The 19,568-nt window shown below is 40.2% G+C and overlaps 1 protein-coding gene across 3 annotated transcripts in view; it reads right to left on the bottom strand.

The window, feature by feature from the left end:
- The window catches only part of Rnf130 (ring finger protein 130), a 110,411-nt gene that overhangs the window by 32,387 nt on the left and 58,456 nt on the right, over positions 1–19,568 (bottom strand). For all 3 annotated transcript variants that reach the window (XM_013114772.3, XM_005071866.4, XM_005071865.4), the window contains exons 4-7: positions 11,711–11,782; positions 10,003–10,085; positions 1,956–2,052; positions 214–418 (exon numbers count right to left, since the gene is read on the bottom strand). In XM_013114772.3, coding sequence (XP_012970226.1) covers positions 214–418; positions 1,956–2,052; positions 10,003–10,085; positions 11,711–11,782 — 457 coding nt within the window. The remainder of the gene's footprint in view (positions 1–213; positions 419–1,955; positions 2,053–10,002; positions 10,086–11,710; positions 11,783–19,568) is intronic.

The raw sequence follows: 19,568 nt of genomic DNA, 5'->3' as shown, positions 1-19,568 counted from the left end.
AACAAGGTTTACCGAACAGCCATTAATACAAACCTTCAAACAACTAACCACAACATCACCAGCATGCTTAAATACAGTGGATGAATGTATACATTGTCTTTTCCATTATAAAACTGCTGGACCACGTGGCCTCAACTTTCTCCTTGACATTCACCTCATGCCCAACACAGGCAGCAATGCAGTCTGGTGCCTGGGCAAAGGGTCCCCACTTACTTGTTACTGCAATGTTGATTTCACCCGTTCGAGGAGTGAGCTCCCCATCTTGAGGAAGAGGTGATATGCCTGAAGTTCGCAGTGGCTCAAGGCCAAGGGAACTGTCGCTGGCAAGGTCACCAAGGGCTGATCTTCGGTTAACTGCTTGGGTTCTGGTGAGCCTTTCCATATCAAACGCTACATTATCAGTACATGGCAGATTTGGCTGCAAAATATTTCCAGATTAAGAAATCATTATAAGAACAAGATTACAAAATCCCGAATGTTTAACATGCACTGCTTTTTCACATAATTACTCTCATATTCCTGCCCATCTTTCTTTCCTGTCACTTAAGAAGCTTTCTTCAAAGAATCAGCTGATTTTCTCCCAAAAATGGTACAAAGGAAAACCCAGATCCACAGCTCAAAACTATCCACTGTAGCTTGGCAAAGAAATGATAATCATTTGTGGTCTCAGTCACAGGCAGAGGGAGACTAGCGTCATTTATAAAGCTGGCACTTTCAGATTGAAATTTTACTTCATTATTTTAATGTTAAATGCTACTGTTAAAAGGTAGCAGGTAACAAAATACCTTGTTTATACTGTAACTTCTTGGAAATGCTCCATTTACTTGGTATCTAGTTAACAAAACACAATGTCTACCTTTACAAACAAAGCACACAAGCAAGAGCAGATCAAAGCTCAGGCTTATAAACTATAAGAAAATAATCTGCTTCAAAGCCTAAGCCTCCAGCTACAGCCAAAGTCTACTCAGAGTAAGAGGCAGCTCTTCCTGTCTGCAGAAGACAGCATATGAAAAATGGCTGATGAATGGAACCAAGATCCAGAGGCTACTGCTTCTAGGGCAAAAGAATTCTGTCTTAGAGCCTCCCAAAGTTCTACTAAAAACAAAATTAAGAGCACAGTGTAACAGATGATGCTTACAGTAAGATCACATCAAAAAATCATGACAGCTATTATTTATTCCAGAAGGCTCCATTAAAAATGGACAGAGGACAAGTTACTATTCCCACATGCTGGCCACATGAGACAGTCTCTGTCAAACTAGTCTTACATAGGGGATAACTTGGCCACAAGAGGACAGTTTGCAATGGTGAGTTAGTTTTTTTCTTTCTATTAAAAATATACCCTGAATATATGCTTTTGTTGATATTTTAGTTGTGAGCCTTAACCTTTAATGCTGAGCTATCTCTTCAACTCTATATACCTTTCTTAAGCAAGGAATGCAAGAAAGTCTTGAACATTTTTACTGTACTGCCTGGCACCTGGCACCTCCCGTGCAGCATACTTGGCTAACACAGCTGCTAAGTTGCTCAAGGTTCTCTTGAGGCTTTTTGGTTACCATCTTCTTTCACCGCTTACAAGTTACCAACACCCAAAGACATGAAAGGCAAGTTTAATTGGGTAGAATATGACATCATTTCATATTATGCCAAATATAAGAAAATTACTGTTAGACCACAGTTTTCTATTCCCTATTTCTTTTGTGTCCTCTCAATCAGAAGCACACTTTTAAAAGTAGACTAGTATAATTATTTACATTCTCTTTTCAAGTTCCCTGAGGTAGTTGAGAACTCTGAAGTCATCTGGAAGAAAGGCAGTGTTGAACAAACAAGGTCTATATTGACAAAGAAAGTTATACTATTCTAAAGAGATTTGGTCATGGCTTCTATTATGCCAGTTGTATTACACTGCATGTGATATGATATTATATGAAAGTAGTGACAAACAGGAAACATACCACAATTCCTAGGGCTTTCAAAATATTAAGTTTGCACATAGGACATGTACAGTGTTCACTAAGCCAGGGATCCACACATGTTTTGTGGAAAACATGCCTAGAAAACAAGAGAGAATTAATGTCATACATTACACACTGAAGAACTCCTAGGTCAAAACGGAAAGAATTAGAATTTAATTATGTTTTGCTTTAGGGGATTTTCAATTCTAAGAGATAAATAGTGGGGCATATAAAAACATAACCTACAGAAATCCTCCTGTACCCAATCTCACGTGGTAACAACACTTGTGTAATGAGAGTGAGAGGGACACAGATGCTCGGACTTGCTTTTGTGCTCTGCCACAGACCCAACACAGGGGTCTGCTGTGTTGCACAGGATGGTCCCAAGATCACAAGTGATGGAAGAGTGGCTGGGACTACAGGTGTAAATTACTGTGCTCAACTTGCCTGTGAATTCCAAAAAAGACTTGAAGAAATCTAGAAAAATGTATTAAGAATAAAGATAACCAGACTTTATAAACAAGCTACATTTTAGAGGAATAGCTCATTTAAAAAAATGGAACTTCACACAGATATTAAGTCACAGTTATATTAGAGTTCTCTGGATAAGTGTTAGTTTATGGAACTCAACCTAGGTTGAATACTGGTAAAAGTCATAGGGCAGTTAGAACTGTTTTAAGGTGGTGATATTATCTAAGAAAGAGATCAATGGTTGGTGATTCTCGGCTGATATGTTAAAGGGCTGAGGATGGGGGGACAATGACATCCTCTCCTACTCAGGAGAACAGAAAGTCACATCCTCCTGATGGAGTTAGTCACTACGGAAGGGTCTGTATTCTTGGAACAGGAATTTGTTCCCATGGGAAGTCTGGAGAAGACTGAAGGACAGGCAAAGGTCATGTCCAAGCTCTGGTACCCTTGCACAGGAACTTGAAGAAGCTGCAACCCAGCATGGGGGTGGGTCCTGGCATGCTGGGCTGACACAAAGGGGCATCAACAGTTGTGGAAGAAATGTTGCAATCTAAGTTTGGGATAAAAGACAATTTGAGAGATACCAAATTGGGTCATCATATACCTTTAAGACCTTGCTTGTTAATTTATAATTTAATGTTTTGGTTAGTATTTAAAAATACAGCTTTGATTTAAAAAGATTGCCTAGAAAACTTTTTACTGGGATGACAATTTCAGTCAGTAACATACTATACCACAGTTTCCACCTGATGGCTTTATAACCCATTTCTTGGAAGATCAGAATCAAGATCTTGAAGTCTTGCTTTATCAGCCTAGGCTAAAACTTTCAGATAGGGCATTCCTACTCCTGAGTGCCTCTCTTTAGGGGCTATATAGGCTGGAAAGCTACCAATCCATAGGGAGACTTACATTTGTAGAATATAAGGTGTTATATCTTACTATGTATATGGACATAAGCAAGTGCTCCAGGGAAGGATGAGGGGCTTCTGAGGACTCAGTTTTCCTGAGGGTCATCTGTAGCTACTGTTCAGCAGCATTCAACTGTGGCAAGGTGGGCGGCAGTACAACATAGAACAGAACCAAGCTGCTGCTGCTGTTTCTTTTTAAAAACATTATTATTTGTGGGTATGCACATACATGCTCACAATGTGGTAGTCAGAGGAAAACCTGAAGTTCTCTCTTACAACCATGTGAATTCCAGGGATCAAACTCAGGGCATCCGGCTATCTCTCCAGCCCAGAATTATACTTCTTAACCTGGGTGGTGCATGCAAAGGTCCCTTTAGATCTCATCTAAATTGTAGAATCTAAACCACAATTACCTAATCTGCATACATCTGGGAGCAGCGGATGGATGTCTGGGGGCTTAGTTAGTGCCAAGACAGAGTGGGACAGAAGGTATTCTAGTTGCAGATGGACAACGGATTTGGCTGGCTGGCTGGCAGCGTAGAATAGGTCATGTGATCTCTGAAAGGACTGCTTTGATTCAGGAGTGAGAAGTATAAAGGTGGGTATGGTAGCTGACTCTTAACCAGCAGATGGTAGAAACTCTGGTAAGAAACCAGCAGTTGCCTTTGGATAAAGATTTGGCTCTGGCCTGTCTTGGGGAATGTTTTTGCTTTTCCTATTACTGGTTATGTAGAAAAGAACATAATGGCGTATCTCCCTTACTTAATTTATTGCCTGCCCTTTTTTTTTTTTTTTGGTGAGAGGATCTCATGTATTTTCAGATTATCCTTAAACTTGAGAATCATCTTCAATTTCTGATCTTCTTTGACATCACCTCCCAAAAGATGGGATGACCATACCCATTTTCACATGCTGTGAAGTCTTCACATGTTGATTTTAAGGGTTTACAACTTGTCTGTTCCTTTGACCTTAAAAGAGTCATAAGTGGATTTTTCTTATGTTGGGATTCTTAAGTACTTATTTTCTTATAGATTTGTTGATCTTATGTTGGGATTCTTACGTACTTATTTTCTTATAGATTTGTTGATCTAGAAGAAAACTGTTCCATCCCTTTAGATTATTACCATGTTCTCCTTTGTATGATTATAGAAGACAATAAAGACTGACTATTTTTAAACAAATAAAAATCTCTTTCTTAGTTAACTCATACCTAAAAGAAATATTTCTTCTCTTTAAAAACAAATGTTCCTTTTAGCTATCACCTGCACCCAGACAACTACTTCAACCCTTCTTCCATGACCCAGAGCCAATCTTTTCTGATCTCCACCAATCCAGCCTCTGTGCGTCTGACCCCAGACCTTCTGTCCCTAAGCCCCAGAGCTTTTCTTGGTAAAACTAAGTAAGCCCCTGTTCTCTGCACCACCAGCCTTGAACAATCCTGCACTCTCCTACCTGGTCCCTTTGTGAACAAATGCTTGGGCTTGCAGCTGTCCCTTCTTCACCTATTTTCTCCATTTTTCTGTGATCACTTCCTCAGCTTACTGCTCTCCATACTCACCATGTCCTTCATCTTGTTTCTGAGCAAAGCTTTGCTACAGAGCATCTGGATCCTTGGCCCACTATTTCTGACTCTCAGCTGTCTGCCCTGAAGGACCAAGGATGGGAAAGTGGGGAAGACAGGCTTGATCACCTCATGATGCTGACTGAAGTACATGAAAACTGACCCTGGAATACTCTGAGAAGCACTGAGGGTCGAGAGATGAAAGATTTGCTAAACAGGCAAAGTGATCTTAATGTTCCATGCAACATCCCAATAAATGGCAAGAACACTTTTGAAACAAGCCTTAGACACTAGCATATCCGTCATGGTGCCCTCTCACTGGAGGGTGAACCACAGGGGCAGGCCCTGAAAAGCAGTTCTTCCTCACTGTCTTGAGAAACTCTCGTAATAAAAACACACACAGCGGCAGAGAGAGACCAAGTGGTGGGCTGGGATGTGCAGACAACGTATCAGAGCTTCCACCACATCCTTTACTTCTGTAAGAAACTCTGTGAGACACACAATGGGAAACACACAGACTATGTAAGAAACAAAGCCTGCAATACTGAAATTCAGGGCCTCCTCCTTCCTACTCCCCAGGGGCCAGAAATAGAGGTCAAAAATCAGTGGGGATGGGGGGTTAGCGGAGAGGGGAGGGGAAGCATCTACAACTCTGCAGCCTCTGGATGCCCTGTTAAGGACCTGGCAAACATGAAAGGATCCAGGATTATTAAAGGTCAGACACAAGAACTCCTTCCCCAGCCAGGCCTGGCAGATGCTGTTTGAGCTGATCTCCCTCTGAGTTGGGGGTGACTGAAGCAACTCTCCAGCCAGCCAGCAGCCAGCTTCCTGACCTGTTTTAGCTCTGGCTGGCATCTTCATGCTGCGGCACTCTCAGTATTTTTACCTACTAAAATCTTGTGGCTAACCTTTAAATAAGGCGACTGTTCCTCAGTTTGGAGCTATGATGGCTAACATCCAAAAGGTGATCAACTGTAATCAACTGACATAAGCAGGAGGTACCCACAGCAATGTCAACTGCCACCTGTCCACAGTAAATTAGTGCAATAGAGGACAAAGGAAAAGGTCACATGACAAAACAATTCACAAGAGGTTTGACATATATAGAGAAAGGTTTAGTTTGGAAAAGGCTTGTTAAAAATGAGGGACAGACAGACATAGACATCTGGCTATCTTCCAACTGAGGAGAAACAGCAAATAAAGAGTCTATCAAAAGCTAGCTGCAGGGTAGTATGGGTAAGAGGCAGTTTTAAAACAAACTGCAGTCTCAAAGGCTTGAGTATGATTAAATGCTGAGAAGCAAAGACAGACAGAACAAAGCCAAGGGAACAGGCAGACAATAGATCAAGGTCTCACAGAATGGGAAAGAGCTGGCAGGCAAAGACCCAGGCAGAATAGCATCAAACCAGAGCTGAGCTGTCTCCTCCATGCTAGGAGGTGCCAAGGAGGGTGCAGAGGCAGACATGCTGGAAGCCTCTACAATTATTTTCCCTATGAAGCTGATGGTAACGTTTACTTGGCTGAGAGTGAGAACAATGGGGTCAGGGCAGAGTTTAAGGAGACATGCTGTGATGAACAGGGAGGGCCAACAGGACAGGAGACAGGCTCTGCTTAGCACTTGGCATCCAGTCAGGGGTGGAACTCTGTCCAGTCTGTTTAAAGACCAGGTGGAAGACAGTGAAGGGCAAAAGTGCTGAGCCATATGAGATGGAGAAATCCAGGGAAGGCTCAGGGTCAAAGAACATAGAGATAAAAAATGGAGGGGCCTTCTAGGTGGGAAGACACGATACAGGAACACCAGGGCTACTTTCTGGAAATAAGATGCTTGGAGAAGATCTAGGGTTAGAAGAATTTCCTTGGTCAACCTCTTCTAGGTCAGTGATTCTCATCTGGAGACATTCCGTGCTGTCAAAACAGTGTGGCATAGGTACTTTTGGGAAGTAGTGGACAGAGGCTGAGGACAGTGCTAAATGTCCTGTAATGTACAGGACAGTTTTCCTCACCTTCTCCTTCAAATAAAGACTCATCTAATTGAAATGTCAGCAGTGCCAAGGCTGAGAAACCCTGTATATGTCAAAGGTTGACACAAAAGGTTGCTCAATGGGAAAAGTTAATTTTTACTGCACCTGAGGATGGTAGCACTGTTAAGGTGAGGGGACAACATGTTCTGAGAAGGCTAAACACTGTAATTTAGAGAAAGCATCAACTTACTGAGACTGAAAAGAGCAGCTGACTGTGAAGCAACATCGAGAATGAACACAGCCAGTGCAGCACATCTTGCATAAAGTAAGGACAAGACAGTGAAGGGGACAGTGTTGCAACTGGAGTGCAAAGAAACTCCCTGAAGTGGGACAACATTTGTACTCTTCAAAAGCAGTTCACAAACACAAAGACTAAGCAGCAGCTGTTTTGTTTCCACTGCAGAAAGCTAAGGTCTCACAAGGCCATGAACCTCAGTGGAGAGTATGACCCTGTGGTATCAGAATCACTCAGAGACTAAGATGTATGGTGGGGCTCCACTTAAGAGTCTTTAGAAAATCACTCACTGATCTAACAGTTGGGTTGAGAAAGCTCTGAGTCAAACTGGAGCTCGAGAGAGCAAGAGATCAAGAGAGGGAAGAGAGGGAGGGAGGAGGGAGGGAAGGAGGGAGGGAGGAATTAGAAGGGAGAGAGGGAGGGAGGGATGGAGGGTACTTAGAATGAACCTAGAAAAGTTAAGGCTTTAGGGTGGCAAGAATGAGAGCAAGCAGTCCAGAGTCCTCTATTTAAGGATCAGATTCCCTTGAGGAAGACATTTCCATTTTAATAGTAACAGTGAATGACTTTTTCTTCCCCTTTCTGCTTTAGGTACCAGCTGGGTCTAGGGGTTCCTGGACAGGGATAGGAAGACAAGAAATTTAACTCAGCTTCTTTCTGGTCAAAGCAGACACTTGCTGGCTCTGCTTTCTAATGCACCCCACCTATCCTTCTCCTGACTTGCTTTGTAAATGTACTTCCTTCAGCCTCACACATTTAGATTTTAAATATCTGGAAGAAGAAAAATGGTCAGTACCTAATTTTCTACAGGGCTGCTTACATTCAGTTTGGTAAGGTCTTCCTTTATGTGACCTAGAATTGGAATGCTTACTCCAGAATCTTGGATTTCTATTTCTATATACAGCATTCTTCTGGAAATCCAGGATTAAAAAACAAAACTAAAACAAAAAAGTAATCTATTTTGTGTATATTTCCTAGGCACAAAATGTTACTTCCTAAGTAAAATAGGACTGGTAGCCTCATGGAGACACAACTGCCTACAAATATTTTATTCCGTCACAAGCTCACAAAGCAAGGGTCATGTGAGCATCTTTTCAAAAAATGAGAGAAGACAGTAGAAATCTTTGCTTTTAGGTTTTCTTAGTAGGTAATTTTGCATTTTATACATAGAACAGGAGATCTTGGTGTTTCACATTCCCTAGGTTGGCATAGAGCCATTGTAGAAATCAACATGTTTATAAAGGAATTTTGCATAGTCCAGCCTGGTGGTACAGGCCTGTATAATCTCAGCTACATGGGAAGTTGAAACTTGAGTTTGGCAAGTCCAAGGTCAGTCTGGGCTACAGAGTGAGTTCACAATCAGTCTGGACAACTTAATGAGATCCTGTCTTAAAGTAAGAAGAATGTTGGGGATATACCTCAGAAGAGAGGCAAGGATAGAGAGGGAAGAAAAGAGACAGAGAGGGAGGAAGAGAAGAGAAGCAGGGAGGGAGGGAAGGCGAGTACTAGCTAGAGATCTTATATAAGGAACTGTTGAAGTCAGACCCCTTTACTGGCTCTGCCATATTTGAACTGTGTAAACCTGGAGTCTACAGCTGGCTTCATTATTCTTCACTGACAATGGTGCTACAGTTGGAGTGTAGTCGGAGTGTCCCACCCAGAGTCCACTGTGGGAAAACTTTGATCATCAGGAGGGTGTAGTTGGTAGGTGGCAGAACTTCTGGGGAATGGGACCTAGTGGAGGTGGTTACTGGTGGTTCTCGTGAGGTTATTACAAAAGTAGCAAGCATAGCTGGCCTGTCCTCTTGCTTGTACATGGACTCCCACTATGTATGCTGCTATCACAATCGCCAGAGGCTAACCCAACAGGGCCCACTGGGTGTTACACAGAGAGCTTCTAAGACTGCAAAATAACCCTCTTCTTCAGTAGCTGTGTCAGATACTTTGCCACTGAATGAAAAACTAGCCAGTATAACAAGAGAAAAATGCCCCTTTGGATTGTTGGCATGATCAGAGAAGATAGAAATGTACCCTCTGCAGAGTAGTGTACTGTCTTAGAGCAGCTACAAAGCAAACAGCAGTCCCCCATTCTGAATAACTCAGGTCCTTAGCATAGTAGAATCCAGAACGAGGTAGACAAGGTGGGAGACTCATGGGAGGGCTTTGTAACGAACTCTAATTTGAGATGGAAAAAAACAAAGTGTTTTGTTTTGTCTTTTTTGTCTGTACTAGGGATCAAACCCACAACCTGGGACGTGTTAGACAAGTGTACTACCTAGCCCAGGAAGGTCACTGAATACAAATTCTTAGGTTATTATGTATCTGGATGTTATCATGTGTTTGTTTCTTTTTTTTCCTTTCTTTCCTTTCTTTTTTTTTGAGACAGGGTTTCTCCGTATTGCTTTGGAGCCTGTCCTGGAACTCCCTCTGTAGACTTGCCTCTGCCTCCCAAGTGCTGGGGTTAAAGGTGTGCACCACCAATGCCTGTCGTTTTTCTTTTCTTTTTTTTTTTTTAAACAGGGTTTCTCTGTATATCCCTGGCTGTCCTGGAATTCGTTTTGTAGACCAAGCTGGCCTTGAACTAAGAGATCTACCTGCCTCTCTCTGCCTCACAAGTGCTGGGATTAAAGGTGTGGGCCACCAGGCCCAGTTTGTCACATGTTTGTTATAGACATATGCAAATAATTCTTGGGAGGGACACTGGTCAGAGTTGCCCATGATCTCCCATTATCAGCATTCAGGCCTTGGAAAGCTATGGTCAGGTGGCTTTGAGGAACAAGTAGATGCCTACTCTGGAGGAGAGACATGCAGACATCAATACATTCCTTTCAAACAGAGAAATCTGGCGTACTTGCAGGGGAGAATCCGAACAACATCATTCTGCTTATAGCTCTCTATGCAGACTGCACAGTGGTCGAAGTCTGGGTCTGTTTCCTGAAACACAAAGCATAGGAGCTGAGTGTGTGCACAGAAGAGCTACAACTCAGCTAGGAACAATGCTATGGTAAACAGATGACTACAAAGGGAAAAGAACTAAAAATAGTAACTTTTCATTTGCTTAAGTAGGTTGACTCAAATTACATATGAACTAATCATGCAATCCATACTAATTCTATTTATGATATGTCTTAGAATAAGTAAGAGTTCTATTTTTTCCACAATTCACAGCAGACCATCTTGAAGTATCATGTGTCTACCCCAATTCCTCTATTACTGCCAAGGCTCAATAGGTTTCACTATTACAATCTGAAATACTAAGATCCTCATCGAGAGGCTCATGCAGCCAATCAATTCCTAAAACACAGCTACATATGATGGGGAACACTCAGTAGACTCCTATGTTACAGTCCTAACTCAAGTGTGGAAATTGCACTCTGATCAGACTTGGGGCAGTTACCGGTTTAACTCAATATTGAGTATTTATCAAGAATCAGGAAAGACTAACCACTTGTTTGGTCACTAGGTTAACTGACTTCCTTCATCCTCTGGGCTGAGAAGGGTTCCCCTAGAGTTGTCTTAAAATGAAGTATGCCAATAGCCTAAGTCATTGCCACATGGTTGGCAGGTGCAAGGGATACAAAAGGTGTGCTAGTTTTCATAAGTATAGGAAAGACTGTTTAGTACTGGGAAGGGGTAGAAGAAGATAGTGAGGTTGTACCAAATCCAGGGATTTTCTAATTAATTGCAGTTGGCCAAGCCAAGAAAGCATTTGTATCAGGTTTGTCTAGGGTTAAGTGCAACTGTCTTGATGCAGCCTGTTTTCTGCAAGTGCCCTTTCCTTAGTTTGCAGTGACACTCAGTGAGAACGTGTCTACCTCTGCAGCTGTGCGGAGGGCAACCAGTTCCAGTATTCATAGGCACAGGAGTAAAAATGGTGAAAGAAAGAATGTGGCAAAACACAGAAAACAGACAAGTCACACAAAATCCTCCTCTCAGAGCTCTCTGCTAAAATATTAGCACTTGGTGTGGGGTGCCAGATTGTCTTGTTATTTTTGAGATTTCTTTTTATTTTTAAAATAATAATTCAAATTTGGTAAATCTGAATATACTGAGAATAGAAACTAACACTAAGATGCCATTTGGCACTTGACTCTGACTAAGGAATTGTGAAGAAAGGTTTCAGCTCTGCTATTTGTTGCTGTCTCTTTGACTTGGTTCCCTTTAGGTCCAACACTGACAAACTGTTCTTTTTTACAAGTGTCAGCCTGTAGTAAAGCCCTTGCTAACTGAAATTCCATAGAAATGAAGGTCTTGAGGCAGGTCTTAACTGAGAAGAAACAAAACCCAAAACAGATGCAGCAGTCCTAAGAAATAGAAGAACATGTACTTCTCTTGGCTATTCTATGTGCAAACTGTCTCAGAACTCCTGGAAGATGTGTACTTGGCTGTAACAGCAGGAAGCTACAGAAGAACAGTCAGTGTTAGCCGTGAATAGTCAGTGATGCTGTTAATAGCAAGAGTCCCTGAAGTTCAGGAAAGCTCAAAGTCTAGCTGAAGGCTTCCCAGACAGGCAAAGCATGAGCGAGATTTCAAAGAGGAAAGTACTTTCATTACTATACCTTATCGCCCTTTTTCACTGTTCTAGTTGTCAATTTACTGATGGCTTTCTTGGCTGCATCTCCAAGACGACGCTAAGAAAACAAAAAATAAGAAAAAAACATTAAATGAAGGATCTATAAATAATGGTTCTCATTTTAGTACCTGATGCTGAAGTGAACATATAATCTTTACTTTAAATAATTAAAGATATAATGTCTCTATTATCCTAGACCACGTCTGTCACATTATATAAGAGGATTCTGGAAAAGAAATACAAATTTAAAAAACTGGCAGCTATACCATAGATTCTTCATTCTAGTTGAATAAAAAGTATATTTGGAGAGAAAAGTATGTGTTACAGGCACTTCTGTTTCTGTGTACTCTGTGATGCCATGTTATCTGTGTACTGTGTGATGTCATGCTATCTGTGTACTGTGTGATGTCATGCTATCTGTGTACTGTGTGATGCCATGCTGTGTACTGTGTGATGTCATGCTATCTGTGTACTGTGTGATCCATGCTGTGTACTGTGTGATGTCATGCTATCTGTGTACTGTGTGATGCCATGCTGTGTACTTTGTGATGTCATGCTATCTGTGTACTGTGTGATGCCATGCTGTGTACTGTGTGATGTCATGCTATCTGTGTACTGTGTGATCCATGCTGTGTACTGTGTGATGTCATGCTGTGTACTGTGTGATGTCATGCTATCTGTGTACTGTGTGATGCCATGCTGTGTACTGTGTGATGTCATGCTGTGTACTGTGTGATGCCATGCTGTGTACTGTGTGATGTCATGCTATCTGTGTACTGTGTGATGTCATGCTATCAGTGCTGCCCCATCCTCTAGCACGGCACGACTGCCCTGAGAGCTTTGCAGTGTGCTCTACCAATAAGCACTGTTAAGAATATGAACTGTCTTAGCAAAAGAAACCAGGAAAGCCCTCACTAAGTTCTCATTACAGCACTGAGAACAGACATAGTGACAAGTCTACTCCTGGTTCAGCTCACACTATTCTCTGTGATATTAGAAAAGGGTGTTTGCTTGTCTAGGTTTAACTCAGATAATTTCTAAAATTGTACTTCTCCAACACTGCCAAGTCACAAATAGCAATGCTGGATACCAACAACACAATGATGATATGACAGTGAACCTGTAGCCTTAAGAAGCCATGTGAACTTAGGAAATGACCAAGGAATGCATTTCATGTGGTAGTAAGTGATGGGTTAGGAAAGGGAAGAATGCCAGGGAAGGCTTTGAGGAAGTGATGGTGGAGCTAAGACTTGGGAAACTAAGCAAGGAGGAGCCAGGCACAGGATGGGACTCTGGACAAAAGAATCAGAATGTTTTGTGAGTCTGTGCTCACACTGGATAACAGACACAAACTGAGACTGTTTAAGGCAGCCACTCTAAATACAATTAGATTTTAAACTGAGTAGAGGCAGATAAAAGCTGAAAGAATAGGGAGGATAAAAAAATGGGAGACCTCACACTGTGCTGTGTGAAAAGAAAAACAGGAGAGCATTAGGGGAAAATTAAAAATCAAAATCAAATAATTTACTGAACATCTTTGTATCTATCATCCAGCTTTAACTATCAATATTTTGCTTGTAATTTCATCTAAAAATTCCCCTGTATTTTAAGGATATCAACTTGTCACTTCATCCAGTCTTCATTTTCCATCTCTGACAGGGGTTTTTGTTTGATGTTACTGTTTTACTTAATAAATGCTCTTAATCGCTGAGGCCCCAGAATGTCTTTTGGTAGCTGGCTTATATGAACCAGGATATAAAGTCTAAATATTATTTAGTTGCTATGTTTTTCAAGTCTCTTTAGCCTGAGTCCCATCTGTCACACTTGAAAACAAACAAAAAAACCAGCCTTATATAGATATAATGGGCTTAAACTGCATACATTTAAGGGGTACATGTGATACTCATTTAAAAACATGTTGAAACCCCGTGGCTAGAGCTGACAGTTTATTTTCATACACTGCTTTAGAGACAGTATTTTAATTTTGATGGACTGTCTTGTGTTTCATTCAGTTCAAATGGTTTACATTTTCTCTTTTGATTTTCTAAGACTATGGGTTAATATTCACATATTTGGGGGTTATTGAAATTTTTATGCTATTGATTTATTTAATTTCAAGTGGTCGGTGGACATACTATATTTGTGTAAACTTGACTCTGTTGTTCTATGGCCTGGAATGTATGTCAGTAGAATGTATATTTTGATTTTGTTGGATGAAGTTCTCTACCAATGTTCACCAGGCTACATAGTTGGCCATGTAAGTCTTTCCCACTCTAGCTCCTCTTGGGCTGTCCATCCCTCAGTGACTGAGAAGGCAGGCCAGCAGCTCTTGCCTCTGTTTACAAAGCCTTGCCACTAGGCATTTAAGACTGTGCTGTCTTATTGTTTAAATGACTGCTTTATTAAGAAATAACTTAAATCCCCAGAGACAGCAGAGCTCTAAAATTTACGTTGGCATTAATATAACCATTTAAAAGTTTATTTTGTGTTACTAAGGTATGCTTTTGTCAGTTTTTTATTTATTTGCATTTTAACACTTATATATACAAGCATCATGCTCCTGAAATACCTCCTTAGTCTCATGCATTTATATATTATATGTATATATTATATAATATATATGTACATACATACATACATACACACACATATTTGGTTTTTCAAGACAGGGTTTCTCTCTGTAACAGCCCTAGCTATCCTGGAACTCACCCTGTAGAACAGGCTGGCCTCGAATTCACAGAGATCTGCCTGCCCTTGCCTTCTAAGCACTGGGATTAAAGTTGTATACCACCACTGTCTGGCTGAGCAGTTTTGGAGGCAGCACATAGATGGGTCTTGCTTTTTAAAAAATCCATTATCTTAATCTCTGCTTTTGAATTATATATTTACACCAAATATTTCAGACCCCAGGGTTATTAGATTTTTTTATCTGTAAATCGTTTCGCCTGGAACTTGCTTCCTACTTCATGTGTCCTAGCCATCTCCTCTGTTGGGTACGACTAGAACTCTTAAAAGTTTTTACATGAATTAATTTGTGTATGTATACATGAACTTCTGTGAAGATGGGAGAACAATGTGCAAGAGCCAGATCTATCTTTTGGTTATGTGGGTTTTGGGACTGAACTCAGGTCATCAGGCTTGTATAGCAAGTTCTTTCATGAGCTGAGCCATTTTGATAACTCTTTATTCTATTATTTTAGCGGCTGCTTTAGGGTTAATGCATGTATATTTAACCACAGTTACACCACTGTATAAGAACATATATAGTTCTCTGTCCCCCTGCAACCTGTTTTGAGACAAGGTCTCACTCTACTGGCTGGCCTAAATTTCACATAATCATTTGGTTTCAGCCTCCTGGTTCCTGAGATCCTGGGTGTGATCCTCCATGCTGCCAGCACCATTATTTCTTCCTCTTGTCTTTTGTGATTTTTTGTTGTTGTTTTTTTTTTTTTTGAGACAGGGTTTCTCTGTGGCTTTGGAGGCTGTCCTGGAACTAGCTCTGCAGACCAGGCTGGTCTCGAACTCACAGAGATCTGCCTGCCTCTGCCTCCCAAGTGCTGGGATTAAAGGCGTGCGCCACCAACGCCTCGTCTTTTTGTGCTATTTTTCCTACCCCTTATGCTTATACAAATTTTATAAACTCAATAATGCACTGTAACCATATTTTAGATTTTTTTCTTTTTTGAGACAAGGTTTCTCTGTGTGTATCCTTGGTTGTCATCTGAACCAAGGCTTGCCTTGAACTCACAGAGATCCACCTGCCTCTAAATCCCAGATGCTAGGATTAAAGGTGTACAACCACCACTGTCCATTTCAGAATTTCAAAAAATTAAAAATTGTGGTTAACATGTATGTAGCATGAAATTTACCATCTTAACCACTTTTAAGTATGTAGCTCGGTGAATTAAGTGTATTTGTGGCAGTGCATTCAAACTCACTCATACATCTTTTGGTAATTACTATTATGATTCTGGTATTTCAGATAGCTTATAGAAGAGGAATCACAGTTTTGAGCAATATATTTTCTAAGGTTTACTGCTGTGGTAGCATGCCTCAGAATTCCCTTCCTTTCTGAAGCTGAATGACATTCTACTGTATATACAAATTTTCTTGGCAAAAGCTATTGATAAGTACTCCATGCTGGTATCACATTTAACAATCTCTGCCTAAGCTTACCAGGTGCTGGATTTATAGGCATGTGCCATCATGTCCAGTTCATATCACATTTTATTCAAATATTCATGTGCAGATAAACTCTGGAACTGCCTCTACTTTTTGACTAATGTGAATTATGCTGCTATAAATATATTAAGTTCCTGTTAATATTTATCATTTTTAGATATTATCATATGCATTTTCATAGTGGACACATCAATTTATTTATCTATTGGCAATGCACCACAGTTATATTCCTTGTATCTACACCAGTAGCTGTCATTTTCTGTTTTTATAAAATACATACACACACACACACACACACACACACACAATTTACTTTAAGCATCCTGATAGGCTTCCATTAGTACCTCCCTAATTAATTAGAAGGCTGACTGTTTTAAAAATCTGCCTATCGACCATTGCATATTCTCTTTGGAGAAGTTTGTATTCATGTCTTTTGTCTATTTTTTAAACAATTTTTTTGTTAATGAAATGTAAGAGTTCTTTATACATAGTCTGTGCTTTAATCCTTTGTAAAATCTTATTACATTACAATTTCATTACATTTCATGGTTGTATCCTTGCTTTTGATATCATCTAGAATTATCAATTTTACTTTTGTTACCCATGTTTTGGTTATATCCAAGAAATCAATACCAAATTCTGTTTTCTTGGTATTAAAAACTTTATGACTGTTATGTTCAGGACTTTGGTTCATTTTGAGTTAACTTTCATGCATAGTTAAGGGTACAACTTCATCCTTTTTTTTTTAATGGATCTCAGATTTCTCCAGCACCACTGCTGAGGAGCAAGCACTCTTGGCCAAATTTCCATGGGTTCATATACTATATATATTATACCAGCACCACATTAATATACTCTTTATATTTTATATCAGCATCACACTGACTCAGTTTGGCAGCAAGTTTCAAATCAGAAAGTGGGCCTGGTGGTGGTGGCACACACCTTTAATACCAACACTGGGTTGGAGGGGCACAGAAACAGGCAGATCTCTGTGAGTTCAATGCCAGCCAGGTCTACAGAGTGAGTTCCAGGATAGCCAGATACACAGAGAAACCTGTCTTGAAAAACAAAACGAAACAAACAAACAAATCAGAAAGTGGAAAAACCTCAATCCTTTTCTTTTTTTTGAGACAGAGTTTCTCTGTGTATCTGGCTGCCCTGGAACTCACTTTGTAGATCAGGCTGGCTTCAAACTCAGAGATCCACCTGGCTCTGCCTCCTGAAAGTTGAGATTAAATGAGTGTACCACCTATCTTAAAATCCTGATTTTTAATTTTATTGATTATGTTTTATCCTAATATTGCTAACAAAGTACTGACTGCAGCTTAGACTTTAAAACAGATCCTAGATTATACTCCAAAAGAAATGTACTACTAAAAGAAGTTCCTTTGGAGCTGGAGAGATGGCTTAACAGTTAAGCGTACTCATTGTTTTTGCAGAAGACCCATTTAGTACCTAGCATTAACATATAAGCTCATAGTCATCAGTAACCCTGGTTTCAGGGTATCTAATGCCCTCGTCTTCTTTGCACTTCCGAGGTCACCAAGCACACATGCATACAGACATATACACAAACACTGCCATTCATAAAGTAAAAAAAATCTTTAAAAAGGTACTTTGAAGTGAAATAGTGTCTCCTTGACAGGACAGGACTAAAAGTTATGAATTCACAGGAGCTCTGGTTGTTGGTACAAGATCAAGCCAGTCAACATTCTAGCATGTGTTGTGGAATAATCTTTCTGTATACTGTGAAGATGTGCCACTCTGACTGGTTTAATAAAAAGCTGAATGGCCAATAGCTAGGCAGTATTTCCAGGCACAGAGGATGCTGGGAAGAAAGGTGGAGATGCCAGGAGATGCTGAGCCAACAGGATGGGCAATACAGAGATGAGGCAATAAAGCCACAAGGCAGAAAGTAAATTAATAGAGAAGGGTTAAGTTTAAGAGCTATTAAGAAACAAGCCTATGCTATTAGCTGAGCTTTCATAATTAGTAAGTCTCCATGTCATTATCGGGGAGCTGATGGTCCCAAAGAAAAATATGCCTCAACATGGGGCCATGTATATCTACATAAGGCCTGAGAAAGCTAAAAAAAAGTTGGCTTTCTGGCATGGCTTCCTGTTGACTGAGGTCTCTCCAGTAGGCTCAACATACAGAGACTAACTGTGGGCTGGATCCAGCTCCCAGAGACATGTGCTAAGTTGAGCCACACCAGGCAGCTGACACAGTAGTTTAAGATTTGTCTCACTCGATCCGAGAATGCTGCAAATGTTAAATAAAGACAGATTCAGATAGGAAAAAACAAAACAAAACCAACCTCTAAACAGGTTACAGTGTGTTTAAAAATAATAAGAAAGAATAAGTCCCACAGGGGTGGAAAATACACAGGTAGCTGGACCCTGAAGGAGCTGTAGACTTTACATTTGGATTGCTGATGAGCATGATGGCTGCTGAGAGACACTGGGTTATAAAAACTACTAAATTAAACCAATCTGGTTTTTCGAGACAGAGTTTCTCTGTGTAGCTTTGAAGCCTGTCCTGGAAGTCCCTCTGTAGACCAGGCTGGCCTCAAACTCAGAGATCCTGCTTGTCTCTGCCTACCGAGTGCTGGGACTAAAGGCATGTACCATCACCTATATATTTAAAAACTGTCTTAGCTTCAAAATGGAAGTAAAAAATATGTTATGTTGGGAAAGAGGTTATGTTTTTGTTTCCACAGAAAACATAGTTTTGAAAGTTGTTTGCTCTGCACTTCCTGTTTATTCAAGTAATATTTTATCCTTCTTGGGTCTTTGATGGAGATTGAAGACTAGATAGTTACAGTTTTACAGTTTTCCTGTTACCCAATTCAGAAATAAACATACATAAGAGATGCAAAGTTTATAAGGTTGAGAGACATAAAAGCTTATATTGTTTATCTAAAAAATGTTTGAGGTCTAAAAAGATAGTTTTAAAATGATAATACAAGTTATAATAAAAATGTTTTAGATATAAAACTTTAAATTCATCAAGATAAGACAAACAGTAAGAGTATTTTCTCCAAATATGCAAAATACAAATGGACTGGACATTATGAATGCAATTTTTACTTAATAATTATTCTTATTGAATATAGTTTCATTTGTTAAAGATAATATCTTTCCTTTCAATTTAGACAATAACTTGATAATTGTTCTTACTGTATATAGTTTTACTGTGTTAGAGTTAAAACCTTTCCTTTTTATTTAGATATAAAAGGGGAAATGTTATAATATTTTTGTACATTGTGAAAACGTGCCCGGCATTGGTGGACATGCCTTTAATCCCAGCACTTGTGAGGCGGAGGCAGGCAAATCTCTGTTGATGAGGCCAGTCTGATCTACAGAGCGAGTTCCAGGACAATACAAAGAAACCCTGTCTAGAAAAACCAAACCAAACAAAACAACATCATGAAGATGTGTCACTCTGATTGGTTTACTAAAAAGCTGAATGGCCAATAGCTACACAGGATTTTCAGGTACAGAGGACACTGGGAAGGAGAAGAGTGGAGACACCAGGAAATGCTGAGCAAGTAGGATGGGCAATATGGAGATGAGGTAATATAGTCATGAGGCAGAAATTAAAATAATAGAAATCAGTTAATTTGAGTTATAAGAAATAGTTAGAGGGGCTGGAGAGATAGC

This window comes from Mesocricetus auratus, unplaced genomic scaffold (genome assembly GCF_017639785.1).
Source record: "Mesocricetus auratus isolate SY011 unplaced genomic scaffold, BCM_Maur_2.0 Super-Scaffold_100007, whole genome shotgun sequence".
Classification (NCBI taxonomy): Eukaryota; Metazoa; Chordata; class Mammalia; order Rodentia; family Cricetidae; genus Mesocricetus; species Mesocricetus auratus.
Note: the sequence above shows the minus strand (reverse complement) of the source record. Positions and strands in the feature narration are given on the sequence as shown.